Source organism: Brachyhypopomus gauderio, unplaced genomic scaffold (genome assembly GCF_052324685.1).
Source record: "Brachyhypopomus gauderio isolate BG-103 unplaced genomic scaffold, BGAUD_0.2 sc138, whole genome shotgun sequence".
Classification (NCBI taxonomy): domain Eukaryota; kingdom Metazoa; phylum Chordata; class Actinopteri; order Gymnotiformes; family Hypopomidae; genus Brachyhypopomus; species Brachyhypopomus gauderio.
Window position 1 is genome coordinate 409,909 of NW_027506959.1, and position 18,009 is coordinate 427,917.

Below are 18,009 nucleotides of genomic sequence, written 5' to 3' on the forward strand. Positions count from 1 at the left end.
CAAACAACCCTAAAGTAGAATAAAAGTTTTATAAACATAATTTTTTATTGATTACTTTTCTTTTAAGTTATAGTTTTCTGTGAAGTTAACACATTTTGAGAAATACCTGAAATAAGTAAGAGCAAATTTAAATGTTTTCAACCACTATTTTGCAGTTTTTGAATTTATATATATGAATATATATATACTCGCCCTCGTCTTTTTTCCTTCTAGTCCAGGTCCTGGGAGCTGGAGGGTCTTGCAATGTATCTTACAAAAGATACACAAGGAACAGTTAGGGACAATTTACTGTATATAGGTGATGTGCATAACAAAGGAGTGGAGAATGGGAGGAGTATAAAAACAAAACAAAAGCACATGGCACATGACAGTTAACATGAGAAACTGCTGTAACTTCCTCTAAGATGGGTAGAAGGAAGGTCTCAGAGCACATACAAGGCCAAATCTAGGGACGTGTGACTGGGTGGGTGACTGGAAATTATGCTGGACAGAAACTTGAAACTGCTCTCAGAAAGAGAGTGGACAAGACATTGGACCAAAAGGGTATGTGCAATGGGGAAACTGGGACGGCGTAGACTGGCATGGGGTCAATGGCTGTGTTAGAAGTACTGTCTTAAAAGTACTGTGTGAAAAACTATTCCTCATTTAGGAGGGCTGTAGGGGTGTGGAGGGGGAGAGGGGTAAATCTTGTCACAGGGGACTGGCCTTTCTGGGTGACCTCTGAAGCCAATAGTTTCCTGCTTGGGGCCAGACAAGAACTGGCTGAGAAAGCTCAACCCAGAGGCATTCAGTGCCCCCACCCCTCCAAAAGAAATCAATGGAGATTGTCTGGAGATTGTTCCATAAGTCTGGAACCATGGGCAGGAGGCTGCGGCAGTTAGGATCACAGTCAGTGAGGATGTGGTGGCCACAGACTCATCGGTGGACCTTTTGGGGTTTTTTTGGGAGGGGGGGGGGTGTATGCTTTTGGGACTGTATGTCCATCATAACATTCTATTTGGAATCCTATTCTCTACAGTGTCTATTTAAAACTAGTATGTGGCTGAAGTTTCTTATTAGATTTCATTTTCAAAATCTTAACAACCACCCCCCGCCCCCAACACCCCACCCCAACAAGTCATCTCTCAACAAATGGCTCTCATTTCTAAGCATCATTTCCCCCACATACACATATCTCATAAGGACCAACAAAATGTTCTTTAGAAATTTTTATTGTTTAAAACTTAAAAATGTATTGCAGTTTTTTGCGTTTCAATATGTTCAAAGGAATATTCGAGACTCTTTGATGCTGAACGGTATAAACTTGTTAGTAAGTTGTCATTATAATCACTTTAAATCAACTGCAGGTATAAAATGATTTCTTGATCATTGTGTTCAGGAACAAATATCAACCTCATTTCGGTTACATTCTATGAACGATGGTCATGTTTTGTTGCTGACTAGTACTTTAGATCTACATTAGTCTCATTAAAATGGTATACTTTCATTTTAGTGTATGAGTTCTCGTGGGTATGTTATTGTTAATGTTGACACTGTTAATGGGCAGTCATGGCCTGGCAGTTAGGGAACTGGTCTTGTGACCGGAGGGTCGTGGGTTCGATTCCCAGACAGGCCATGACTGAGGTGCCCTTGAGCAAGGCACCTAACCCCAACTGCTCCCCGGGTGCCGGGCTAGGGCTGCCCACCGCTCTGGGCACGTGTGATCCACAGCCCCCTAGTGATCACTAGTGTGTGTGTGTGTGTGTGTTCTGACTGCACAGATGGGTTAAAAGCGGAGGACAAATTTCGATTGGGGTGTAAAAATCACAATTGACAAAATATGGCACATTTTCATTTTTCATTTTAATGGGAATCTTAATTTACTCATGTTTGTAGATTAATCCAGGTAGCTAAAGTCATGAATTTTATTCATTGATACAGATTAAGTCTTCACTGCCCAGCTCCAAAGCCAAAAGCCCCACCCCACCCCCACCTCAAGCTGTGGGGTCTCCTGTTCTAAGAAAAAACAATAAGATACATATCGCAATAGGCGTGGACACTTTAAATCTTAATCAAGCGTAAATCAATGAGTATGTGTTGTCTGATTTTGGTTCACTTTTGGTGCCTTCACTCACCCTTTTTCCTGTTTTTTTTCTATATTCCATTCTTGGTGCTGATTCAGTTCTGAGAGGCAAATTTCACAACCAGAATTTTGAGTTTTCTCAGGTGATTTGCTCGAGTAAAGGAGGACAGAGGCACCGTTTTCTTGTTCTTGTTGCGGGGATGCAATTAGACCTAAACATTGTTCAATGAAACCTCTGGAAGGTGTGATTTTGGTTACCTCTTGTGAGGTAGAAATTAGGCTCACAATTAAACCCAGTTAAACCTCAAAGCTTACATTGTCCTATGATCCCTCTCTTCTTGAGTCAAACGATTCTCTATACTAAACTCTCTTAGTTTTTGATGAGTTATTGTCAAATGCTTTTTCCTGTGTCTTTTAGAGCTTTGGAAGTATAAGTAGGGATAAGAACAAGAGCATAGCTTTTCTTCAGTATCTCTCATATCATGTGACAGCATTTACTGACTTTGCAGTTAGTCTTGATGTGTATCACTCGATGATGGATCTATTATTTTACACCCTTCACAGAAATCTATGACAGTACTATTCCCATCCTAAATCCTAAATGCATTGGTTGAGTCGGTTTGGATACTGGAAGGCAATTGGTCTGTTGTGGATAAAATATGACAGAAATGGCACCAATTGCAGGAGTAACAAGAAAACACAACACAACAAATGCCCCAAATATATATAGGTTATTTTCGTTTTTGGGGTTTTAATTTAAAACAACAAAAATAATCAAACACAAAAACTTAGGAATGAGACGTACTCAAAAGTCGATATGTAATTTTGGCGACACGAACCAGCAGTGTTTATTATTGAATCATAAAATATAACTTATTACAACATAAGCGTTCGTGCCAGTGACAATTATTCAAATTAAGTGAAATTTTAAACTTCCGCGGTAGTGATGAAGCGTCATATAGGTCAAAGAACATGCGGGTGGCTGGAAGAAGGTTGGGCTAAAAATGAATGTACTTCCCTGACGCCGTGCGCCCGAGCATCGACTTTTCTTATTACAGCTCATTATTAATCCTTAATTTCGTCCAAAGGAAACAGCATATTTTCAACTGAAATACCGACAGTTTGGATGCAGTCGTAGTTACTTTTAACTTTCACATATAATATGTCCGAAGCCGATGTTGGTTCAACAAAACGTGAAATGACAGATGATGGGGTTGAGGCGAGTCATAACCCAACTGTTCCAGACCTCAAAAGCGTTCTGGTAACAAGTGTTTTGAATTTAGAAAAGCTCGACATCGACCTTTACAGGTAGGCCTACACTTAAGTGTTGTCATTGCTAAAAACATGTTAAAGGTTACAAGGTGTGTGACCTACCACAATTGTAATCGGATAACTGTAACTATGATATGAAGACACATTTGTGTTTTTAAAGAGGGAAGCATCACTGGATTCCACGGACTCGGCGGCTCTTTGGTGGTCAAATTGTGGGACAGGCTTTAGTGGCGGCTGCCAAGTCCGTTGGTGACGATGTCTATGCCCATTCGCTGCACTGTTACTTTGTAAGAGCAGGTGAGTAAACAGTGAGCACAGAAATGCACTTTGTTAGGAACACCTCTTACCTACACTCACTGGTCACTTAATCAGGTGAACCTGCTTTTTATAGGTGTGCAATTACCGACTGTAGCCTCCATTGAATTCTGGCCAGAGACCTGCTGCTAAGTTGGTAGTTGATTTTTCTGTTGGTGTACATAGGCTGCTGAGATATTACCGTTAGTGTCTGTGGAGTTGAACATGGTGCGTGCTGCGTGTTTGTTTGATGCAAAAGAGAAATACACCAGAGTTCAGTCTTTTAACCTTGAAACATTTATTAAAGCTTACACAGATCTTTGGAGAGCAGCAAAAGTGCACACAAACAAATCTATAACACATCAAATGCAGCTCTGACTAAACTAAGTTCTCACAGAGTCTTCTGTCTCCGCGAGGGTAGCCCCCACCCTGCTACATTATCAATAAGAGAATGTTGGGCTCTGCGATTACGCCAGTCACACTATGTCCTATTTTCTTGTACTCTTCCATTCACCCCACAATCTAGTTTTCTGCAGAACAACATTACAGTTAACCCTTTACTTTATTAATGCATAGTAAGTTAAGCTTATAATCAACATCATAATGATATTTCATTAAAATTATAATATTCCCACATGAGCCAGCAAGTAATCATTCTGTGGTCAAAAACTGATCGCTGATGATTTACAAGATAATTAACTGAAACTGTTATTTGTAAAATATGAGCTGTAGCCTCTAACTGTATAACTCCAAGGTGTTGTAATACATAAATGTTTCTTATATAATCTGTATGTATGTGTGTGTATAAATATACACACGACCCATGTTGTGTTACAGGAGATCCTAAGGTTCCAGTGCTTTACCAGGTTGAACGAACACGAGATGGCCGTAGTTTCTCTGTTCGGTCAGTGAAGGCCATCCAGCATGGTCAGCCCATCCTAATATGCCAGGCATCCTTTCACATGCAGCAGCCCAGTCCTCTGGAGCACCAGTTCACCATGCCATGCGTTCCCCCCCCTGCAGCTCTACTTACAGTGGAGGAGCTGATCCAGCAATACCTCAGGTATCACCTGGTATTGGTCAGTTATGCAGCTAACCTGGAAACCGCCACGTAGCATGGTTTTGATTATATCTTCGTGTCCACCTGGGTTTACAGTGACCCAAATGTGGCTGATGTCACCAAGCAGGGTTTGAACAAGATCCTGGCAGACGAGGTTCCGATCGAGATCAAACCGGTGAATCCACCTGATTTTTATAGACGTGTGGCCATGGAACCAAAAAAACTGTTCTGGGTCAGAGCAAAGGGTCATATAGGTAAGACCCTGCACTCCCAGAACCGATATAAGTGTGTTGGATTGGATGTTTACCCTATGTTTGCTTAGATTTCTCTAAGATTGCACCAGGACTTAGATTTTCAATTATTTAAACAAAGAAAATGGAGAACTTGCTTTGTATTTGGGGCAGTTATGGCCTGGTGTTAGGGACCTGGTCTTGTGACTGGAGGGTTGTGGGTTCGATTCTCAGACTTGAGGCCATGACTGAGGTGCCCTTGAGCAAGGCACCTAACCCCAACTGCTCCCCGGGCGCCGGGCTAGGGCTGCTCTGGGCACGTGTGATCCACAGCCCCCTAGTAATCACTAGTGTTGGTGTGTTCTAACTGTACAGATGGGTTAAAAGTGGAGGAAAAATTTCGATTGCGGTGAAAAAAAATCACAATTGACAAAATATGGCACATTATTATTATTATTATTATTATTATTATTATTATTATTATTATTATTTCTGACTGTTACAGAATGTGATTGATTACTTTTTTCAGGAGAGGAAGACATGAAATTGCACTGTTGTGTTGCTGCTTATGTGTCGGACTACTCTTTCCTGGGCACCGCAATGCTGCCTTACCCAAAACACAGGGCCCAGTTCTCGGCCTCCCTAGATCATGCCATGTGGTTCCACAACAAATTCAGAGCAGACCAATGGATGCTCTATGAATGTGAGAGTCCTTGGGCAGGTCAGTGACACAGTGTAACTTTGTGTGTACCTTTTGTGAGAGAGTGTGTATCTACAAAAGTGTTCGTTTTATGTCCTTTGTTTCAGGAGGCAGCAGAGGGCTGGTGCAAGGCCGCTTGTGGAGAGAAGATGGTGTTCTTGCAGCTTCTTGTGCACAAGAGGGAGTGTTAAGGGTGAAAGATGTGACTCAGAGTAAATTGTAGATGAGTTTGGAAAATTTTAATTTTAGGTTTCCTTGCCATTCCTCCATGTACATTGTATACAGTGGAATGAGATGTTGTTTACAGCATAAAACATATTATTTAAACTGATAATGTGATTGTACTTGATTGCACTTTACACAAAATTACATTAATACACAGTCACAGTGCCTAAGTATACCTACATATTTTGCAGTGGAGCATAATGGCACACTGGAAACCTGAAATGTAGCTCTTTAAAACTACAGGTACTTGCAATTGACTGTATTAATAAAGTAAAATATTACATATTTTGTATAAAAGACTTCTAAAAGACACTTGTATTTTTTAAGCTTACCAATTCGTTTGATTATAAGAAATATACCCTACATTTCCTTCCTTTCTTTTTTGATCAAATATAAAACTATGATGCATCTTTCACCAGAACTTGAATGGCTTAATTTTCTAAGGTGATATTTTATTCTTTAAAAATGTATTCTTTTAAAAAGACAGTTTTGATACTTTGTTTATTATTGTCTTTTGGCTTTTTGGCTAAAACGTGTAATTCCACGGTTCAAATACCGGATGTGAGGTCGCAGTGTTGATGACATCACTACTCCTATAAGTGAAACATTGAACAGCTTCTTCCCATCCTTGCGGACGTAGTGGTTGGCTAGTGTACCACGAAGGCTTGAAAGACTATTTCGTCTTTTATTGGTTTGAGTTAGATAAACTAGATTTTTAAAACATGCCACGTGTATACGTGGGCAGACTAAGCTATCATGTCCGCGAGAAGGATATTCAAAGGTTTTTCAGTGGTTATGGAAAGCTTTTGGAGATTGATTTGAAAAACGGGTAAGTCTTAGAAATGTTAGCTTGCTAGCTAGTTGGTTAGCATAGATAGCTAGCTACCACGCCTGCTAGACAATCTTCGAATTACTGGCCTGGATTAACACCACTCCATATGCAGAAAAGACGTCAAATATATATATTTTGGAGATTGCAACTAGGTTGCAACGGAAGCGAGCAGGTTGTAAATTGTTCAGACACAAGTTGATTTAATAGAATATAGAAATTCTGCCGCGTGGTCAAAATGGCGGCTGTGGAGGCAAACAATACGTTCGCTCCTTCAGTTAGCTAACAGGCTAGCTGCAGGTCGGCGAGGAAGCCATCATGACGGAACGCTTGTTCTTCGCTGCTTACATTAATTGGTTTTGTAAACCTGCAACCACCAGAAAAAACCCGAGCAGAGATTAACTATGAAACTAGAATTACTGTTGGCCAGTTACTCGGTTTTTCTACTGTTTGGTTTCGCACACACTCGGGCCAGCTGGGAATGTTGGTTGGCTTGTGTAGCTAACTGATTAGTTTCGAAGGAAAAAAAAACCCATACTGTGGCTGTGCCGTTTCCTATAATGGCTAACTTTATTAAAAGTATAAACATAACGGAGATGGTCCGACGTGTCCCACTTGCCGGAGCGGGCCGTTTCCTCAGTATAATTTTGACCGTTGCAATTTTAAATTGTTTTTTTTTAGGTATGGATTTGTGGAGTTCGAAGACACGCGCGATGCCGATGACGCGGTGTACGAACTGAACGGCAAAGAGCTGTGTGGCGAGCGCGTGCTCGTCGAGCATGCACGGGGACCACGGCGAGACCGCGATGGATACGGTGGTGGTGGTGGATACGGTGGTGGGGGTTATGGGGGTGGAGGGCGCAGTAAGTAACCTCTAATAATATACAAAACCTTACAAGTTTTCTTCCCACAGGTTCACAGAAGAAACGACGATTTTAATAACCAATTCCGTTTTTGTTTACTGACCAACCGTTCAGGATTTGGGGGAAGAACTGTGGATACAGACGTGCGCACCGTTTTATGCGGGCATACATGCACATTTTCTACAAATAAGGCTAGTTGCCTCAAGGCACATCAGTGGGATAGTTAGCCTTGTAATGAGTGCACACAACTTAATTGTGATTCCTGTTAAAACTGTAGTTGGAATTATCCTAAACAGGATATGCCAGCACTGTTACTGTGCCAGAGGGCATCTATAAATGGTTAGTTTAAACTAGAGAATTTGGGAACATAAAGATGTTTACATGTCAGGTGAAGGCACTATCCTAGTTTCTGGTATATAACACGTTTTTTGTTAATATTTAGTTGAAAGAGCCTCACTGGCATGTAAACAAAGGATATTACGTGTGATCATGCTGTGTGTCTACATTTGAAATCAACATTAACAAAAGTCCTTGATGTTTCAATTTGAAAGAGTCCAGTGCGGGCTGAGTCCGAGTCCATTGAGGCTAAGATGACTGCCTGTCCGGTTTGGCCTTGGCTTTCACCTTACAATGTGTGTGTGACCTTTGCCCTTTGACCCTTGGCTGACCTAACCGGAAGCCATGATGACAGCAGCCTTTTGCCAATAGACCAGGGTGATGGTGAGGAAACCCATTGGTTTTTATGTTGAACGAAATATCGGGAAGATTATTGTGGAAAAACATGTAGCAGTCATCTAGTTTTAAAGACTGAGCAATGGGCCTCTGTTGCTTTGTCATGAGCTGTCACTAGAAAGGTAATGCTTGTCAGCATCTATTGTGAGTAGTCCTGGTTATTTTATTTCATTTATTTTTCTTTTTACTATTAAAAGGTTAATGGCTACTTATGTGCAGGCCATTTTTAAAAGCAACTTAAAGTTTTTAGTGATTGAACGAAGCCCAGGAGGGGACCTGTGATTATAATTAAGAGCTTGACAGTTTGTGTAAAGCGTGCACACTAGTTAAAGCATGGCTGACTGTTATAATGAATATTTATGTGGTGCTCATCTGTTGGCTGTGTGTAAATTGTGCACACAACTTGGTACAGCATGCATCTAATTGAACTAACTTGTGCCCATGTTTTATCCATGCTGTCCAAAGTCTTGTCCTGCTTATGTATGTGCAGGTCTCATAGGTCACCTTCTGGGCTCCATATTGGAGCAACAGTATTGTACTGTCTGTTGCTGTTTTTAGACTGTTGAATGAAAAACCAGTAATATAAACTGAGTACATTCAACAACCTCCGCCAAGGTTTTTTTTCTTTTGTTCCTTTTTTTCACCTTTTTAAAAATATTGCAATCCCTCCAGTATCTGGTGCTGAGACTGCAACGAGGAGTGTTTCTGATGCCTCATCGGAGCAAAAAGCTCATTCTTTAATAGTTTTGGACATATTCCACTTAGTTTAATGCGGTTGCCCTCCGCGCACTGGGTAGCCATATGGTGCATGTCCTCATCTGAATATAGACTCTCCTCCGGTTTTGTCTAAAGGCAGTAGTGGTTACAGCAGTAGGAGCCGTTCTGGCAGGGACAAGTACGGCCCCCCCGTGCGCACAGAGTACCGTCTGATTGTGGAGAACCTTTCTAGCCGCTGCAGCTGGCAGGACCTCAAGGTAAGTGACACTCGAAGGTCCCAATGCGCATGCTATGTGTTCACATGGTTAAATTCCAGCGTACATGGCCTGCGTTTGAGTCTTCCCTCGCAATGGTTTCAGGACTTCATGCGGCAGGCTGGCGAGGTGACCTACGCCGACGCACACAAGGAAAGGACGAACGAGGGTGTGATCGAGTTCCGCAGCTACTCGGACATGAGGAGAGCACTGGACAAGCTGGATGGCACCGATATCAACGGGAGGAAGATCCGTCTGGTGGAGGACAAGCCCAGACGCAGACACTCCTACTCGGGCAGCAGGTCCAGGTGTGCCCTCGATCCCCAAAATCATGCAACATGTTTTGGTTTTCATTGGTAACTAAATGGGGGGCAATTTGTGCAAGGCAGCTAGATACTCTTTAATAACATGTTTTAACAAGACTGTGTAAGGATGTTGGTTTGGCTGGTTTTGGTAAAGGTGAATTTTTAAGATGAGTGCTGGTGCTGCTCCACAGGTCCCGCAGCAGACGCCGTTCTCGAAGCCGGAGTCGCAGGAGCAGGAGTTCACGAAGTCGCTCAAGATCTCGCTCTCGGTAAGATTGCTGCCACTTGGCCAATCCAGAACTTTGTGTCGGGTCTATATGAAAATGTAACACCATACGTTTATCAGGTCTAGATCACGCAGCAAACGGAGGTCTCGCTCCAGATCCAGGAGAAAGTCCCACTCCAAATCTCCAGCCAAATCTCGCTCCAGGAAGTCCCATTCTCGGTCCCGTTCTCGTACACGCAAGTCTCGCAGTCGCTCAGCAAGTCACAAGTCCCGCTCTCGCTCAGATGCCCGCAAGTCCCGTTCCAAGTCTCGTTCCAAGTCCCGCTCAAAGCCCAAATCTGAGCGTGGCTCACGGAGTCGGTCCAAGGAGAAGTCTGTGAGCAAGAAGTCCCGCAGTCGTTCTGCTTCGCCCATGGAGAATGGAAATGAGGAGCGGGCTAAGTCTGCATCGCGCTCCCCCTCCCCCCAGGAGGAACGCCACCGCTCCAAATCACCTGTCAAGCGTTCGGCATCTCGCTCTCCTTCCCACTCAAAGTCCCGTTCACGCTCCAGGTCTGCCTCGCAGGACTGAGGTCCTCTCTGAGGAGCTGGTAGCAGAGCATATGGTTTCAGGAAAGTGTTTCAGAGTGCATAAGACCACACGTGTTTTCATTGTCGCATGAGGGAGAAAAACGTATTGTACATATCGGAAATGCTAACCAGATCTGTAAAGAAGTCTACTAGACTTTTTCCTCTTTCCTGCCCTCTTTTCACTCATTTGATTTGACTGATTTTTCCAAGTTGTGTTGCTTGTACTTCCTGTTTTCCTTCAGCTTTTTGACTTGGATGGCTTTGATATGCAAAATAAATTAAACGGCTCAAATCGCATACGAGCGGGAGCAGTGGTGAGGCTTAAATAAGCTGATTTTTGGCTGCTTATCAAGTCAACCATTTATTAATAAGCTGGAAGAACATTTGGCTTAGGTAAAGTGAAATGTAATTGCTTACTGTACAGTAATTTAGTTTTTTTTTTTTTTTTTTTTTTTGAGTTGCTTTTTGGTGATGCTGATTGTAGGCCTCTTGGACCATTTGTTCTGTGCTCGAGTCCTGTTTAATTTTTTTTTAAACTGATGTCCGTAAACTATAAGTTTTAGTTAAATAAACTTGGTTTAATTTTCTATTATTTCTTGAGTGGTCTATGTTGCCTGGGGGTTACTATGTTCATGTGTCCCATCAACTTTTTCCATGTGTACTCGACCCATGATAGTTAAGGGGGGGGGGGGTGCTGAATGTCTTATGAATGCTGAGGGGGAAGTCCCCTTGAGCAGAAATTCATATAAAATGAATGGAAAAATTGGGTAAACTGATTAACCTGAAATGGGTGTGTGCAGACACTGACCACCTTTCTCCACTTGTTTATATATTCCTTAACATGGAGGCAAAGTTAACTCTGGTAAGGACATCATTTCAGGATTCTGTTCACAAAATGGTTCATAGCCAAGACTGAACAGGCTTCTTCTCTTTGCTGCAAGAATTAATATGATGGTTCAAGTCAAATGCAGTAAGTGTTGCATAGTGTTGCAAGATTATAGATTTACAGCTTTGCTCTTAGCCGTATGATGGGGCAAAATCTTTGGACCCAACATTAGAACCTGACCAAAACGCAAAGATGCAGTGTTCTGTAAATGTCTAATATTCCACTTAAAGGAAATGGTAGTTAAGTTTTCCAAAAACTTGACAGCACTCCACTTTTTCCACATTGATACAGCCTTGGTCCAAAATGGATTAAATTCATTTTCTCTCTCAGAATTCTACACACAATACCTCATGAAGTGATGTTTGAATTTGATTAAAAACAAAAGTCGCATGTACATAAGTATTCACAGACTTTGCTTGACACTCGTTGAAGCACTTACAGCAATTACAGCTTCAGGTCTTTTGGAGTGATCTGCTACAAGCTTGGCACACCTGTTTTGGGCCAGTTTCTCTTTGCAGAACCTCTCAAGCTCCATCAGGTTGGATGGGGAGCGAGTGACCACATCCATTTTCAGATCTCCCAGGGATGTTCAAGTCTGGAATCTGTCCAAAATTCACAAATGAGCTTTGGTAATTTGACTGGTGGCAGTTTGAAGAGCTTGTACTGTAATGTATTTAGACCAAAGTTTGCTTAAATATCTTAAAAAAAAAAACTTAAAACTAAAAACGTAAAAACTAAAAGCACCTAAGACATGCAAGCTTTCTTGTGACAAGGATTTTTACATGACTGCATGAATATTTAGTGTAGATGTTAATCTGTGCCCAATGGTTTTCCTGTTTTTGTTTCTTTATTATTTGTTTGTTTTGTTATTTGCTGTAATGGCACTGAAATGAATATGCTCTGTAGGGATGAACAACGAAAACCTTTATTTTCATGGTTAGTGTTTCTTTAAAGAGTATGGTTTAATTTAATCACTGGTTGTATACGTGTTTAATTTGCTATTTTAAAGCTACTCATTACCTTCATCTTCAGTTTCAACTTCCCAAGAATTATTTTACACAGACAGTAGCAGTAAAATGAGTGCAGAAAGTGAATGAAGTGATGGAGGCGTAGTCTGTCCTGACCTGGATATTAGGTAGATCAGTTACTGTGCAGTCTAAGCAGTGTGTTGTTGGCATGTAATGCGTCCTCTACAGTATATACACATACGATTGTGGACCTTGGATCCTAAATGGACGGTGATGCTTGCACTCAAATGACGGGTAGAGAACTTGTTGCTATGTGCGTAGCGCCCCTGGTTACTGTTGTCTTCAAAAGTTACCCACAATGCATCATGGTAAGTCTGAATTATGGTGATTTTTCATGTGCATTTCATACCTTATTAAGCATACTTTGAAATTGTTAATCGACACATCAGTGCTGAATTTAAATTTCACTTGCGATTCGATTATGTTTTTCTCTCGATACTCACCTACGTGGATACCTAAGTTAACCGACTAAGTAGGTAGTTAGCATTAGCTAACGTTTCTGTCTTAGCTACCTAGCTATGCTAACCAGCTAGTTAAATAGTCTTCGTTGGCTAGTTATCCAGCTAACCGTCCCTGTTTCTGATCTTCATACTTATCCGTACTTGATCAGTCTGATTACAGCATTTATTTCCCGCCAGTAAAGGGAGGAAGCGTGGACAATCCCTAAACCGTTATCACCCTCTGCAGTGGGTACTGATGTGCCGCACATCCGTACATGCTCGTCTGTGTTCTCTACAGTCTTTAGGTAGATGAGAGCTCTCCACCACGGAGCATGGACAAAACTGATAAAGAACCGCGCAATACTGTCATCTTCAACTCCTCCAAGAGAGAACTTTTCACTGCAAGCAGTGGTTACAAGTCTCTTCAGAAGAGATTAAGGACGCAATGGAAGATTCAAAGGTAATAATGCCACTGCCACGTCACGCAATACAGTTAGAAACAATGCGTACAATCACGGCGTGTCTCTGATCCATTTGCACATTGAGCGTGGTGTGGGATCGTGGTATTGTTAACCACTGAATCTTACTGTTCCTTTATTGTCTCGTAGCATCAAAGAAGAGCTCACGGCAGAAAAACTGCATGGTGTTAAGCTGTGGATTACAGCGGGTCCTCGTGAAAAGTTCACGGCTGCTGAGGTGAGGTGTGAATGGACTGGATTGTGCCATGCTCAACAGCTTGTATACTGCTGCATGGTGCTCTGGTCAGTGAATTCTGCTGCAGTTTCCAAATGAAGTTTGATGATCCAGAGAGAAATCTTCAACTGATGTAATCTGTGATTTTCATTTGTGTGATGAAATTATAATTTTTTTATGTGTGTTGTTTAGTTGGAAGTTCTGAAGCACTATGTGGATGGTGGTGGAAATGTTCTTGTGATGCTTGGAGAAGGAGGAGAAACAAAATATGACACTAATATCAACTTCCTCCTGGAAGACTTTGGTATCATGGTGAACAGTGGTGAGCCAGAGGAGCTGTAAACACAAACATGCTGGAGTATGTTACGTATTTCATGTTTGACAAACCTGTGAAAAAATGCATTTTTGTTCACTGTTTCATTTTCCAGATGCAGTAGTGAGAAATGTTTATTACAGATATTTCCATCCAAAAGAAGCTCTTGTGTCCAATGGTGTTCTCAACAGGTTTTTCATTTTAATCATAAGTAACCTTTTTTAATGACTTTACTGTTGTGATTTTGGATTCCATTCAGAATCTAAATAGGAAGGAAGAAATTCTATATGCTGACAAACTCTATTTATCTCTCAGGGAAATCAGTCGTGCAGCGGGTAAAGTGATAACTGGTGTCATTGATGATGAAAGTACTGGGAATAATGCACAGTAAGTGTTTTCTGGACTGCTGTATTAATGCATTTACATTATGTGCTTTCTGCACTGCTAGTTGTGTGTTTACATGATTTCTAAACCATTTTTGGGTTTTATTATTTTGCCTACACTATGTTCCTCTATTTTCACTATGAAAACACATTTGTTTAGAATGTTTTGAACTCACAAATGTCTGAATGAATTAATTTTTTAACAGACGAGTTAAATATCCATGGTATCCATTCATGCAAACTCTTTCTGTTCATTCCTTGTGTGTCTAACAGAGCTCTGACGTTTGTGTACCCTTATGGGGCTACGCTGAGCGTGATGAAGCCTGCTGCAGCCGTCCTGTCTACTGGCACTGTCTGCTTCCCCCTCAACCGCCCTGTGCTTGCCTTCCACCAGGCTGGGGTCAGTGTCGGCTTCATTTCCTCCAGCTCCCACAGAGCCCCGTCCCAACACTCACCAGTTCTGGATTCGTTCATACGGTCTTCTCATCCTTCTCTCTGTGTGAAATCAGAAAGCAGGCAAACTGGCGGTTCTGGGCTCGTGCCACATGTTCAATGACCAGTACCTGGACAAGGAAGAGAACAGTAAAATAATGGTGAGATTCAGTTCCAGCAGCGCTTACAGTGCGGGTCACTCAGGAAGTCTGACAGAATGTGACGTTTACCTGCGACACTGCCGTTTCTGTGGTGCAGGATGTGGTGTTCCAGTGGCTGATGACCAACAGCATTCACCTTAACCAAATAGATGCCGAAGACCCTGAGGTGAGAGGCAATGGCTGCTCCCTTCTGCTGAGTGACCTTCAGTAAACGCACCTCTTGACTGGGTTTAAGGCCAGCACTACCCACATCCTCAGCAACCTGAGTATTTTTGGCTTAATGATATTTACTCTATATCTCTATCCATCATGCCTTAGATGACAAGTGTACGTGGATCTGGAGAGCAACAGAGAAATCGGTGCTAAAGAGAATGGATTTCTAGAATAAATGACCACAAATTCAATTAATAAATGCATTAAAAACTTTACATACAAGTCATTCTGTATCTTTGTATAATTATTTATCTTTGTATAATTATTTATCTTTGTGGAAGAGTTCCATAAAGTAATTTCCAGAACACAGGCACAGTTTCACTTCAGTTAATGAACAAGTCTTACAGAGTCTTGGGGGTGATAGAGTTTGAATAATATTGTTATATATATCTTTACGTAAAAACACTCCATAATGTAAAGGTATGCATGCACACTGCCTAGAAGTGATGCTAGAAATAATCAACTCCTAAAATGCCTGTTTTCCCCCCAGATCACAGACTACACCATGTTACCAGACACAGGATGCCTGTCTGAAAGACTCAGGGTGTGTTTGCAGGAAGGGGAGGAGAACCCCAGGGACTTCACCTCTCTTTTCAACATGTCCCTGTTCAAGCTGTCAACAGACGCCCTACCCAGTGTCATTCGGTAGCACTGCTGATGCTTTTACACACATCAGAGCAAAGTTGGTTCACTGTGCAGTCATGGGTGTGCGATGCTCAGCTCAATGCTCTGTTGTTTCAGGGCCTACAAGCAGTTGAATGTGAAGCACGAGTCACTGCAGTTGATCACACCTCAGTTCGAAACACCATTGCCGCCTCTGCAGCCTGCCGTGAGCAGCTCGGTCACATAATGGCAGCATTGTCACACACTTGCACAGTGGTTCTCTGGAATTTGGCCTGCAGTTGTTTAGCTGTATTTTTCCCTTGGTGGAAAAACAAAGATGCATGCTGACATATAAAGATGTATGTGATTTGCGTCGGTTTGTGCAGGTCTTCCAGCCCGCCTTTAGGGACCTGCCACCTCCAATGCTTGAGCTCTTTGACCTCGATGAGACCTTCTCATCTGAGAAAGTACGACTTGCTCAACTCTCGAACAAATGTGAGTCCGCAGGGCATGACTTCTCTGCTGAGATGTTAGACCTCGTATTTACCATTCACCCTGAGATCAACACATGACGCTTTATAGGCACAGACGATGACCTTGAGTTTTACGTGAGGAAATGTGGAGATATCCTCGGGGTTACCGGGAAGCTGGACAAGGAGAAGCGAGATGCCAAACACATCCTGGAACACGTCTTCTTTCAGGTGGTGGAGTTTAAAAAGCTAAATCAGGTAAGTCCCGCATACCTAAAATGATTTCATTTTTATCTGAGCCTACACACAGTGCAGATTTTTTAAGCTCTTTAAAATTGGTGTTTGTTTTTTCTAGGAACATGACATTGACACAACTCAGACCAGGTTTTCCCCATTCTGAGACTGAAAACTCTGGGACACTGGAGGATATCAGGTAGAAGATTTGTCTTGATTTGTGGAACGTCCAACTGCAGACACAATCATCAATGCCCATTTCTTAAAATATCAGGTCTAGAAGGAACTCCACTTATGTAGTAGCACATGAAAGTAAAAAATGCACTACATACCATCCTTGAACCAAATACTTCTGCCTCAGCACACACTAAGTGCGCTGGTTATACGAACACATGGTACTACTTCCGTTTTGTCTTGGGGGTTTAGTTTTGCACAACTGGTTTATGGTGTAGAGAAACTTCCCCAATTATTGTTTTTACTACATTTTAAACCAATCTCCTCTACTATTGTATTTAGTCTGTGTAATGTTAAATTTCTGTTCAGACATGTAAAGTTAACAGAGAATCAAACAGTGACATCTGGCAACATGTATCAGTACAAAAAAAAAAAAAAAAGGTACTGTTGATGTCATGTAGACTTCTCTGTGAACCCAAGTATGTGTTTGGTGTTTATAAAGGCTTAAATGTCCATTTCCAATAAAACTTTTTCTATTGTTCCTTCAAAACCACAGCTCATGCAACAAATAAATACCACACTTTATTTTCAAATTCAAAAATAATTACAGTAATATGTTTAACTTGAACGGTGTATGACGGATCAACATGCTCCTGCAACAGCAAAAAAAAAAAAAAATACATGTTTTTCCACACAGTTCATTATATTCTACACTTCAAATTGCAACACATTCTTACCTAAAATGACCTTTACCACACCAGTTTACCAGTTAGAGTGGCAGGTTTCTGGACAGGTTCTTCTGGTGCTCCTCTGCAAGCTCCAGATGAGCATGGCGGAGACTCGACTCCTGGAATGTGGCTTCCAGGCTTGACCTCTGAGGGTCCTCTGTAACAGATTTACCCAATGACCTCCCTGACAAGACCAGAGAGGAGATCTCAGCATCCAGCTTTGGGGTGGCCACATTGTAGCTGGGGCTCCACCCTAGCTCCAGCTTGGGGTCCAGGCCTGGCTTCGGACTTTCTGCACAGGGCTTGATGAGAGACACTTCCCATGAAGGATGGGAGGTAGTCAGATCAAGACATGACCGGTCCTGCAAGCCTGCCAAGACAGGCTTTTGGAAAGTTACTCTCTCATAAGGTGTGGAGGACCTGCCCTCGGCAAGATTGTTAAGTCCAGCATTCAGGGTGCTGCCTGGAGACAGAAGTGAGTTTTTGTTGGGGCCACTTGATGGTGAAAGAACATTAGAGGAGTAATTAAACCAAGCTGGTAAGGTAGGATTGGGATCTGGATACTCTACTATGATCCCTTTGGACGATATTAACATCCCTTCAATAGACAAAGAGGAGAGGCTGCAATCTGTGAGGAAACCTCTTTCCAGCTCCGACAAAGATGGGCCCTCATTGGTTTCAGGCATACCTGAAAAGAAAAAGAGCTTGACTCATTTTCAGATTTTTGGTAACCTACAGTACAAAACACGAAGAACCTAAATATATTACTGTTGAGTTTACCACGTCTGCATCGATCTTCCGCCATGATTTTGCCAGGTTGCGATTAATTAGTTTCAGCTTGTATTTATAGACGTGACTGATTTCGACGATTTCTCCAAAATAAACGAGTTGGGGACAGGTTTTTTTTTAATA

The 18,009-nt window shown here is 41.9% G+C and overlaps 3 protein-coding genes and 1 long non-coding RNA gene across 6 annotated transcripts; 3 read left to right on the top strand and 1 right to left on the bottom strand.

Moving 5' to 3' along the window:
• The first annotated feature begins 3,017 nt into the window (after nucleotides 1–3,017).
• Nucleotides 3,018–6,211, top strand: acot8 (acyl-CoA thioesterase 8). Of its 2 annotated transcripts, XM_076994271.1 has the most exons (7): nucleotides 3,018–3,370; nucleotides 3,495–3,631; nucleotides 4,466–4,532; nucleotides 4,652–4,691; nucleotides 4,816–4,942; nucleotides 5,448–5,639; nucleotides 5,726–6,211. In XM_076994271.1, exons 1-7 carry the CDS (start codon nucleotides 3,225–3,227, stop codon nucleotides 5,839–5,841), a joined length of 825 nt encoding a protein of 274 aa, XP_076850386.1. In that variant the 5' UTR covers nucleotides 3,018–3,224; the 3' UTR covers nucleotides 5,842–6,211. The 2 variants fall into 2 exon arrangements, with proteins under 2 accessions (XP_076850386.1, XP_076850385.1); XM_076994270.1 differs by having other exon boundaries at nucleotides 3,028–3,370; nucleotides 4,466–4,691; nucleotides 4,785–4,942; nucleotides 5,726–6,202.
• A 239-nt stretch (nucleotides 6,212–6,450) lies between these two features.
• srsf6b (serine and arginine rich splicing factor 6b) lies at nucleotides 6,451–10,926 on the top strand. The gene is made up of 6 exons (XM_076994269.1): nucleotides 6,451–6,672; nucleotides 7,354–7,535; nucleotides 9,120–9,241; nucleotides 9,344–9,546; nucleotides 9,735–9,812; nucleotides 9,890–10,926. Exons 1-6 carry the CDS (start codon nucleotides 6,566–6,568, stop codon nucleotides 10,338–10,340), a joined length of 1,143 nt encoding a protein of 380 aa, XP_076850384.1. The 5' UTR covers nucleotides 6,451–6,565; the 3' UTR covers nucleotides 10,341–10,926.
• LOC143500230 (uncharacterized) lies at nucleotides 10,767–12,487 on the bottom strand. The gene is made up of 2 exons (XR_013126729.1): nucleotides 12,350–12,487; nucleotides 10,767–11,827 (listed from the first exon to the last, which is right to left on the bottom strand). It is a non-coding gene; the product is annotated as an uncharacterized LOC143500230 (long non-coding RNA).
• Nucleotides 12,416–16,848, top strand: ift52 (intraflagellar transport 52 homolog (Chlamydomonas)). Of its 2 annotated transcripts, none has more exons than XM_076994266.1 (14): nucleotides 12,416–12,561; nucleotides 12,992–13,153; nucleotides 13,302–13,389; nucleotides 13,579–13,708; nucleotides 13,815–13,890; nucleotides 14,015–14,086; nucleotides 14,356–14,482; nucleotides 14,592–14,675; nucleotides 14,773–14,841; nucleotides 15,379–15,533; nucleotides 15,630–15,717; nucleotides 15,878–15,986; nucleotides 16,074–16,219; nucleotides 16,317–16,848. In XM_076994266.1, the coding sequence occupies exons 2-14, from the start codon at nucleotides 13,026–13,028 to the stop codon at nucleotides 16,359–16,361; spliced, it is 1,317 nt and encodes a 438-aa protein (XP_076850381.1). In that variant the 5' UTR covers nucleotides 12,416–12,561; nucleotides 12,992–13,025; the 3' UTR covers nucleotides 16,362–16,848. The 2 variants fall into 2 exon arrangements, with proteins under 2 accessions (XP_076850381.1, XP_076850383.1); XM_076994268.1 differs by lacking the exon at nucleotides 12,416–12,561 and adding an exon at nucleotides 12,574–12,725.
• Nucleotides 16,849–18,009: the final 1,161 nt, after the last annotated feature.